Source organism: Parasteatoda tepidariorum, chromosome 4 (genome assembly GCF_043381705.1).
Source record: "Parasteatoda tepidariorum isolate YZ-2023 chromosome 4, CAS_Ptep_4.0, whole genome shotgun sequence".
Lineage (NCBI taxonomy): Eukaryota > Metazoa > Arthropoda > Arachnida > Araneae > Theridiidae > Parasteatoda > Parasteatoda tepidariorum.
The window spans coordinates 2,159,525-2,170,225 of record NC_092207.1 but is presented as its reverse complement, the minus strand read 5'-3'; the positions used below and the strand labels follow the sequence as shown (position 1 = coordinate 2,170,225).

The 10,701-nt window shown below is 32.5% G+C and overlaps 1 protein-coding gene across 1 annotated transcript in view; it reads left to right on the top strand.

Moving 5' to 3' along the window:
* LOC107449544 (single insulin-like growth factor-binding domain protein-2) overlaps positions 1–10,701 on the top strand; it is a 28,325-nt gene that overhangs the window by 12,138 nt on the left and 5,486 nt on the right. The window contains exons 3-4 of the mRNA XM_043052139.2: positions 893–1,001; positions 10,356–10,489. Of these exons, the coding sequence (XP_042908073.1) occupies positions 893–1,001; positions 10,356–10,469 (223 nt within the window). The 3' untranslated portion in view covers positions 10,470–10,489. The remainder of the gene's footprint in view (positions 1–892; positions 1,002–10,355; positions 10,490–10,701) is intronic.

Below are 10,701 nucleotides of genomic sequence, written 5' to 3'. Positions count from 1 at the left end.
ATATATATATATACGACAGTAAACGTGTGTATGTTTGTGCGTACGTATGTGTGCACATACGAAATACATATGTGTACAATTTATTTATGTTCAATATATGTACGCGTGTATGCATGCGCTATGTACTGACTATGTATATATACTTATATATAAACATTGCGCAAAAAAGGAAAAAATCCTGAATAACTTTTGTTTCAATGATCGGGTTTTAACAGAAATATGAAATTAAAGTTCCAAATAAGACCGAACTAATGTTAAAACTGATTTTAACGCAAATACTCATTTACCTGGTTATGCTATCTTTTGGTTCTTAAACAGCACCAACAAGCAAAAAAAAATTTTTTTCAAGTTTATTTTTGGTTTAAAATGTATTAATTATTGTTTTAGATCTGGGTATTCTTCTAACTTAGAAAATTTATAATAGTTAGGGCTCGTTTCATTTTGGCGGGAAAAAAAACCCTTACGAATAAAATCGACAAAGTGGACAGTTTGATTTTGACAAAGTTTTTAATTTGGTTCAGGATCTTGATTCAATTCTTAATTTGAATGAGCGTCAAAAGGTTAAGTAGGTAATTCGAGAGATGAAACAATTTTTGGCAATTTAATGGATTTTTTTAATCGTCCTTTTAATCGTTTATAGTCTTCAAATTTGGAATGTTAAAATTGCTACAGATGGCCAATAGCAAAATTTCCCATATAATGGATGGAATAACGGATTTTTATCTACCCTATTATCAACCAACATGATCCAAATATTGAATTCTTCTGTGCGAGCATTGAGGGATTTTTATTTTATATATAATTTTGAGTATTACAATAAATAATTGTATTAAGTAATGAATTATAAGTAAATTGGAATGAATATAATGAAAAATTTTGTTCCTAATATTAGTTGTGAAGAAGACTTTTATTGTGAATGTGATGATGAATGCCCTGAAATGGAATACTGCGAATTCGGTGAAGTCCCTGACGTCTGCGAATGTTGTTTCATGTGCGCTAAGGTAAGTAAGTGTTCACAGGCTGATAAAAGTATGCAAGAACAATTTATTTAAGTGCCAGAAGTGTTGTTCATCACCCAGCGAGTAGCCTAAACACGTTCTTTGGGTGGATCACATTCACACAATAGAAGAAAAAACACATAAAGAGAGCTGGACCCACAACCATTGACTTCGCAGTCAATAACCAATGGAATACGTGCAAGTGATGTATCTCGATCCTGATTGGTTGTTGAAACGCGACACATTTCTTTACGTTAGCAACTGTTCTTTCCATTCTATTTCGAGTACGTCAAGCTCGTCAAGTATCAATTAACTTAAGCACACATTCTATATTCTTTCACAAAGATTTCTTTTTTTTTTCACAATATATTTCTTACTTAGCACAAAGTTATGTAGAACATAAACAAACTAATTATGCATTAAAGTTGCCAGGTCCACAAAGAAAAAAAAATATCACGTTACAATAAAATACATAAACAAATATTAAATCTAAGTTCGATCGAGGAAGAATAATATTTTTAACAAATTCGATGCGGCGCTGTATTTAATTAAATTCACGTTAATTAACATTCTAACTTATGTGGATAAACTTAGCCCAACTTTGACACACCATTTTACTTATAAACGATCCATTGACATCAGAGGTCATGTGCGGGTATCAGTGATCCTCTTTTTGAAGTGCAAGCACCCAATTAAACCTAAATTGAGATATAAAAATTTAAGAATGAAATAAAAGAACCATGAATGAATTACAATTTATTTTTGCGCTGTGATTCAAATGCGGGTCAGAATCTAGAGAGCATATTTAATATTGCTGAACTCAGTCATCTTCCTCAAAGTACAGTCACAAAAAATTGAACTGACTAACTTATTATATAATGATCGAATTTTCATGTATTAAGAAACAATCGCTTTAGGGCCCAACTTTAAATAGTAGGGGCAACCTGGAAAATGTGACCCCGAAGTTTAGGCGTGAGAGATTATAATCTTTTAATGTTAATCTCATGCTTTACGTACTTAGCTACATATCAAAAAAAAATTTAATATTTTGTTTCTCCAAAAATGATTCCATATAAAAAAAATAATTTTTATAAATACATGACAGGCATCGTATTGGCTGAAAATAAAACTCAGGACAGCATCTTGCAAAAAAATCTAGGATTTGTTTTAGAATAGAATAAATATAACAGACTACTTTTTAAGGAAGCAAACGACAAAGTATAATTTTCTCTATTTAAACTTTTTTTAGTATCTATAATAAAAGCTAATTTTATTGGAAATAATAATAAAATAAGCTCTTTTTTATGCAATTATTTTCTTTAGAAGAAATAGAAAGTTTCCAGTTTAATTTTATTAATAGAGCACTGAACATCTTTTTTACTACTTTTAAATCAATATACAAAAATTTTAAATAGCATAAAGAAGATTCGTCCTCTCTATGGTTAGCTCAACAGCCCCCATATTTGTTTCTCATTATTTGTTCAAGGATGCATTCATCATTGTTTACGCTCTTAAAAGTAGATTAAAAACAATATAATTTTGTTTATAAAATATATTATAAATTTTTATGTAAGCACATTTTGAAAACACGGTAACTGAAATAAAATGAATGAATACTGCGAGTACGAGAATTACGAGGGTCGTTTTCTAAGTAAGGGCCGTTTAAAAATAATAACCAAACAAAAGAAAATTTTCAAGAAGCTAATTTATTTTCAGATTCTACATGCATTTCTCTTTTATTTTCCAGCATAGTTGCCAAGTTTAAGCACTTATCATACCTTACAACTAGATTTAGAATACCCTCTTCATACAAAAAACTTGCTGCCTGCTCCGTTAACTAAGAGGTCACGGCCGTTTTCACGTATTCGTCATCGTTGTAATATTTGCCGCCAAAATGATGTTTGAAATAACGGAAAAGATGAAAAATCATTTAGCGCAAGGTCTGGGCTGTAGGAAGGGGTGGTCCAAAACTTCCCAATAAAGCTGGGATCTGAGCTGCGGAGAGAGTTATTGTTGTAGAGCAGCAAATTTCCCTGTCAGCATGACATGTTATTTTGCTACTTCACAAATCTGCCAGTGAATATATGCAGACAGGTTCTTTCCTAGACTCGCATCACTCACCGTATCTGAATCGATTTCTTAAATGTGAACATTTTAAAGACGCAGAACTAACCTGCACAGTTGTTCCCAAGGAATGCCGGGACACGACACACGCGTCACCTAATAGTGTACACAACAAAACATCCCTTACTTTAAAAAATCACCCTCGTAATTGGACAGTCATTATTTAAAGCGAAAAAGTGAGGGAAAAAATCGCACTTTCTTTTTTTTTTTTTTTTTANAAAATGGTATCCCTTTTTTTTTTTTTTTTTTTTTTACACAGGCATTGAACAGCCGACCCACTTCTGACGACTACCAATGTAATTTTTAACTAATCCAGAAGACAAGGAACTCTTTTTGGAACAAATTTGCCTTCGTGGAGGACTTGTTTGATGCAACTACTGGAATTTCCATGTACCGCATTTTCGTTACATGGAGAGAAAAAGTACGAAAATCTCCCATNCCCTCGTAATTGGACAGTCATTATTTAAAGCGAAAAAGTGAGAAAAAAATCGCACTTTTTACACAGGCATTGAACAGCCGACTCACTTCTGACGACTACCAATGTAATTTTTAACTAATCCAGAAGACAAGGAACTCTTTTTGGAACAAATTTGCCTTCGTGGAGGACTTGTTTGATGCAACTACTGGAATTTCCATGTACCGCATTTTCGTTACATGGAGAGAAAAAGTACGAAAATCTCCCATGGTTAGCCTGACGGCAAGAGAACTTTAACTCATGATCCACCTACCACTGAAGATATTTTACGTCAGCACTTCGGTCTGTACGAGCCGGGTGCAGAATTCGTATCGACCAGCCATTGCTGGAATTCGAACCCGGTTCACCTTATTGAGAGGCGAGCTCTCTATCCCCTAACTTTCAATCAAATAATGATTTTGAAAACTCGCGTCAGGTTTATTAATGAAAATAGTACTTTCAGCACACCGAATTTCAACTCTGTATTTGTATTTCTACAAAGCAGTTTATAGACATATATTTTTTACAAGTTTAATAGCAAATAATTTTCGAGCCAATTATCGAATGTTAAATTTATTGATTCCATTGTACTTCTACATACCTCGCGCAACGAAATAAAATGTAACGTAAATTTGAACGCTCAAAATAATGATGCGCATATTACTTATTTTTAAATATACAGGGTGCGTAGCCAAATTTTTCAACAAGAAATTAGCACCTTTTGAGCACTTTTCAAGCACTCAAAAAATATTTTTAAGCACTTTGAAAAAATATCATAATTAGATAGAGTTGGCAAGTTTTTGACAGTTGATGGTTTTATTTGCTTGCCATTGAAGAAGACGATGGTGCGTTTCCAACGATGAAATTAATAAGAGAAATGAAATTTTCTTTCGCTAATAGAGAAAAAAATTGACAATGTTTAGTTGGTCCCAGTAATTAGCAAAAATTCGAGAGATTTTTTGATTCTATTACAAAGGGCGGAAAATGAAGTCTGAAATTTAGAATCTCTTGCAAAATGCAGCAGAGTTGCACATGAGAGACAAAAAATCTTTACCACTGAATCCAGCTCAGTATACGCAAGTGTGGACAAGCAAGTATTTCATCAAGCGTGTACAACAAATGGTGTTTTCATACACTACAGACCGACGGTTCGCCGAAATAGATTGGGGTTGAATAAATTGTGAAAACGTTGAATAGGACGATATCTTTTTGCATAATTTGGGGCGAAAACCAACAAGGTAAAGAAAAATATCGCATTTCGGAAAAGGGAAAATTAAGCACTTTTTAAAAACACACATGGAAAAAAGCACCTTTAAGGGCTTTTAAAAAACGAAAATCGAAAAAAAGCACCTTTGAGCACTTTTTAAAAACGCTATGCTCCCTGTTTAACTTGAAAGTCAATCCGCTTCAGCTAAACACTTTATCACTGAAAAATAAATAGCCAAAAAAAAAGTAAAAAAAGAGTCAATACAATTAGCCGAAAATATTTATTTACAAAATTTAGAATTCCAATGGTTATGAGCAATGTAAAAGCAATAGCACAAAGTTTAGCTCTAATAATACAGAACAATTAAATAAAAGTATTTACAAAGTCTTTCAGTTCGAGTTAACGCGTCGCAACACTCATTTTCAAAATCATTTTGGGAAATTTTTTCAGGAACAACAACCATAAAGGCATTTTTTAAATGTTCTTTCAGGTTGTAATGCTTGGTAGAAAACGCTTCCGTTTTTCGTTGCAAATCGAGATGTAGAGAAATTTCCGCAGATCTTCAAGCCATAATAATTTTAGTCCTTGCAATGTCTCTCAAAAGTCCAGAGAACATCTGCTTACATGTTATTGTTTTTAAATCATTACTCACATAGAAGTTTAAATTTCACCCACATCAGTTGGGAACCACTCAGAATCCATCGACGTCCATGTCAACCAAGCCTCCTCTTCGTAATAATTACTTTCACAACAACAAAAATACCCAAAAAAACGCCGAACTCGTTCAAACACTCTCATGATAAAAATTTGCAAAATTTCTTAAAATAAGATGTATTTCTCTCTTTAAAGATAACTTTACAAATGACATAAACTCTAAAGTTGTAATAATTACTCTTTTAAACAATGTAATCGAGAGCATTGTTGAAAGAAGAATTATGCATGATTAATGAATGAGTGTTATCATTTATATGTGTTTTAAAAAAGTATTGTTACAAAATATAAATAAAACAATTCAAAAAAGTTGCTACCGCTAAGACCATTTTTAAAAACAGAATCCTATTCGAAGCGTTGTTGTTCAGATATATTAACGTTTTAAATTTTTCAAATAAAGTAAAAGCAGTGATTTCAAAAATATATTACCGCATGGAGTTAACGCATACTTGTTTGCAGCTGTCTAAAATACTAAATATTATAATTATTTAATTTTAATATAAACACAAGAATCATAGAAAAAAATATCTATTTATTAGATATTTATATTGCCTATTTATTAGATATAATCTCTTTCAGTTAAAACAATGTTTAAAAATTTATTTAACAGCATATCGCTATTATTACATTTACCCTTTCAGGGTGCGTAGACAAATCTCTCAACAAAAAATAAGCACCTTTTAAGTACTTTTTAAGCACTATGTACATTAACAAATTGCAAAATAATTTTCAGACTTTTACATGATCATGATAAAATAACTAGTTTTAGACAAAAAAAACTCTTTTCCTGATTATATTAGCCACCATAAAAAGATCAAGAGATATTTTTCGCTTCGATTTCTGAGGGTGAAAATGAAGCCTGGAATGGAGAATATCTTGCAAAATGCAGCAGAGTTGTTGCACACGTGAGTGCAAGAACCTCACCGAACCCAGCTCAGTAGACGAACATGCGGACTCGCAAGTATTACATCAAACATGTAAAATAATTAGCGCTTTCATACGCTACGGACCGACGGTACACTGAAATGGATTGTGGTTGAATGAATTGAACGAAAACATTGAATAGAACAATGGGAAAATCATGCATTTTGCATAATATGTGAACGAAAATTGACATACTAAAAAAATGGGAAAATTAAGCACTTATTAAAAACACCCAATGAAAAAAGCACCTCTAAGGGCTTATAAAAAACAAAAATCGAAGAAAAGCACCTTTAAGCACTTTTTAAAAACGCTACGCACCATGATATAGAGAGACTTCCATTAAAAAATAGTCACTGTCAATCTGTTAATATTCCCTTATACCAATATTTAATTAAAATTTGTAATAGACTTCTAGATAACTTTAATAATCAAATAATTTTAAAAATAGGGCTTCAATAATCTCAGAAATACAGTAAATATAATCTTCTAGTGGGAAAATAGTTTAGCGGTTAATCCCTCAACAAAAAAGCTTTTATTTGGAAACGATCATGTTTCAAAATAACATGTAAGAGACAAACTAATAATCGTGAGCTTCCCAATAAAATTTGCCACTGAAAATAATAAATAAGTACCCTTAAATACATTACAATAAGTTCAAATTTAGTGATTTTTACTTTTATTTATTATTTTGTGATTTTTACTTTTATTTTTTGTTGTTAAATTCTCTTCTCGTTTAACGATTGAAACTCTCATAAATAATACTTAACATTATTTAACAACAATACTGCAACTAAAACTACACCAGTAATAATAAAAATTTTAATATTATAATTTAATTATGGCAAACTAATTATTGAATAAATGAAGTCAGTTACTTTTTTGTTTCTAACTCAAAACATTAATTAATTGTAGACAGAGAGTTAATATTTCAAACGAAAAGAAAATTAATTTAGATCAGGAAGCTTTTTTAAATTAAATTATTTTTGGCAGAACAAGTTTTTATTCTTTAATTACAAATAGATTGACTACAGATTTTAAATTACTTGCATTAAAATAAGTATGAATAAAATTAAATATGTTTTAAATTAACTATTGATGTATATATATTTACTGGTAGTGAAACAGCAAATTATTTTACTTGAGCACATTAATATATGAAAAGAATAATGAAATATTGTCATTTAAAAGTTACATTCTTGTCTACTTTCTCACAAATGGGCAATAATTAAAACTTTTAATACGATTAATTTCTATGACATCAAAGCTGAAATCATGTCAATATTTTTAAAAGTACACTCGTGATATAAAGTATCATTAACTGAAATGAAATTAGGCATATTTAGAAATATAAAATAAATAATATATCCAAGGAATAGGAAAAAATATATCCAAGAAGAATGTAGGGAAAGCTATTGCTTACAAATAGGGATAAGTTGGTGCAAATTTTCGAGCAATTGACCAGCAAAATTGTCTATTAAAACAGAAAAATTCTAAGTTGACAGATCATTCTCAACAGTGCCAAAGATGAAAGGCAATCAGATCTCAAATATGTTTCTATTCCCGGGCATGGCTGGCTGATTTGAATTCAGCACACGGCCACAGGGCTGACTTAAAACATCCTCATTGGTTAGACGGATTACGGGTTGCCGCCAGACTAACCGTGGTAGGTTTTCCTCTGCATGTAACGCAATTGCGGGTTAGTTCCATCAAAAAGTGCAACGTAGGCAAATTTCTCCCAAAACTCGATCCAGGAGTTCCGTTGTTTTCTAGATTGGATTAAAAATCAGAAGGCTACTGAGTTGAGCATTAGTAGTTGTAAATCCAATAAATTGGGTCGGCTGTTCAACGACGGTTATTAAATAGAATAAAATGTTTATATTAGTTTTGATTTTTTTGTTGCTCATTTACGTCGCACTAGAGCTGCACAATGGGCTACTGGCGACGGTCTAGGAAGCATCCCCGAGGATGATCCGAAGACATGCCATCACAATTTTGATCCTCCGCAGAGGAGATGGCACTCCCGTTTCCGTATCCCGACGACCTGCACGCGAAGTCAAGTCTTTCAAGGTAGAACAGTTTAACGAGGACCATTACCGCTCACCCTCGGTTTCTACGCAGACTGATTCAAGCGGTCACCGACCCGCATACTGACCGCAGCCAGTGATGCTTGACTTCGGTGATCTGCTGAGAACCGTGTCTTAACTATCAGTTCACTGCGGGACCTATTAGTTTTGAATATGAACGTTCTTTAGTAGTAATGGTCACAGGAACAGTGATTCTTCACAAAATTTGGCATATCATTAGTAAAATTGCTCCACAATAGTATTTACTTTTCTTCTTGAAACCTTGACAGTAGCAAGATGAGTGAAGATGTCTTGTTCACTTATATGGCTATAAGATAACTTTTTCTACAGTGAAAAAGAGGTAGAAATAGGAGTGTAATTTTTTATTTTATAACCGTCGTTGAACAGCCGACCCAAATTTGAGTTTATGTGNCTATCTACGTTCAACTCCGTAGCCTTGTAATTTTGAACCAATCCAGAAGACAAGGAAACTCCTGGATCAGTACCCCCAGAGGTTTTGATTTGTTGTGGGAACATGGAGGACTTAGCGACTCTACAGATTTAACGTGCATCAGTCACCATTTACTACTCGGGGAGTCTTTGGCCGGTCTGGGATCGAACTCACGAATTCTCGGACATGGGCCCAGAGCCCTACCAACCAGGCAATCCCGGCCCTAAGATATATATATATAGTTTAAAATCATTCTCAACATTCTTGCAACAACCCAGATCCATTAATCTTAATCTCATTTTATAATTCCCCTTCGGACAATGAAAATCAATTAATTAAACATCTACTTTTTCACAGTACTACAGAGGTGTGATTTGTTATGGGAACAAGGACTTAGAGACTCGACAGATTTAACGTGCAACAGTCACTATTTACAACAGTGGGAATCTTCGCCCTCTTGGACATAGGCCCAGTGCTCTACCAACCAGACTATTCCGGCCTAGAAGTGTAATTTATAAAGTTTTTTTTTTCTTCAACGGTGCTAGAAAGTAAAGGGAAGAAAAAAATTGTAGCATTGTATTAACAAGTTTGGAAATTTTGGCGGACCTGTAGTAAAAAGAATGAAATTGTTAGATGTGCCATTTTAAATAACAAAAGCAGGTTGGAGAGTTTTTATGTAATCCAAGTTTAAAAATTCGTTTATCTAACATTTTGATTTATAAATACAGTCAAACCCCGCTACAGCGAACCTTCAAGGGACCGAAATTTCTGTTCACTATATCTGTTCCGCAAACAATTTTAACTAATGATTATGAACTCCTTTTAATTATCCATTATTTAAATAAATGACCCATAAAATGAAATACAAAAATGACTGAAAAGTAATACGTAGTGTAACAAAAATAGTGTGAACTTGCTTTTGCTTATTACTCTTCGTCTTGTGTACAAAAAGTTTTTCTTTTTAACTTTAGCTGTTGCAAGAAAAAATTTGTCCATGCATTTGCTTGGGTTGGCCTTGTTTAGAAATGGAAAAGTGTGATAAACGAAGCAAACAAGAGAAAATGCTTATCCACTCTAATGATGGTTTTAAAAATCAGTATAAGTATTTATTTTGATGTAGACATTTCAAAATTATTTTTTAAAAAAAATGGAGAGAAAAAAAATCAGTCGAAGACAGAAAAAAAGTTCATAATATCCAACATTCTCACTTTTTTTTAGTTCACTATATCCACAAAAAATAATATACGTGTATATCAAGGCACGGGACCGAACATTTCGTTCACTATAAACAGTGTTCACTATAGCGGGGTTTGACTGTAGTAATTTGTGATATTTTTTGTTAGTATGTAAAAAGCAGATTCTTTGTTTTAATTATATAAAAAGTCAAAAATATGTACAGTAATATATTTATAATAATTTTCAGGGTGAAGGGGAGAGCTGTGGAGGGATGTATGGCCTGGCAGGTACATGTGCTTGGGGACTCTATTGTCAAGCTCACCCAAAGTATCCACAGCTACCCGGTCTTTGTGTCTCATAACGTATCCATTCATTTTAGTGGTATTTTTATTTTAATAATAAATTCAATAATATGAAGATAGAATTAAGTCGTAAATTTGCAAAGTATTGAGATTATTTTTCAAGTGTTAACTAGATTTGACGACACTCGCTAGTTGGGCAATACTATATATATTTTTTTTTTAAGTCTTCTTTTATACATAATAGTAGAAATCATCCCCTCGATTTTAGTAACGAATTGTCACATCTTAAGT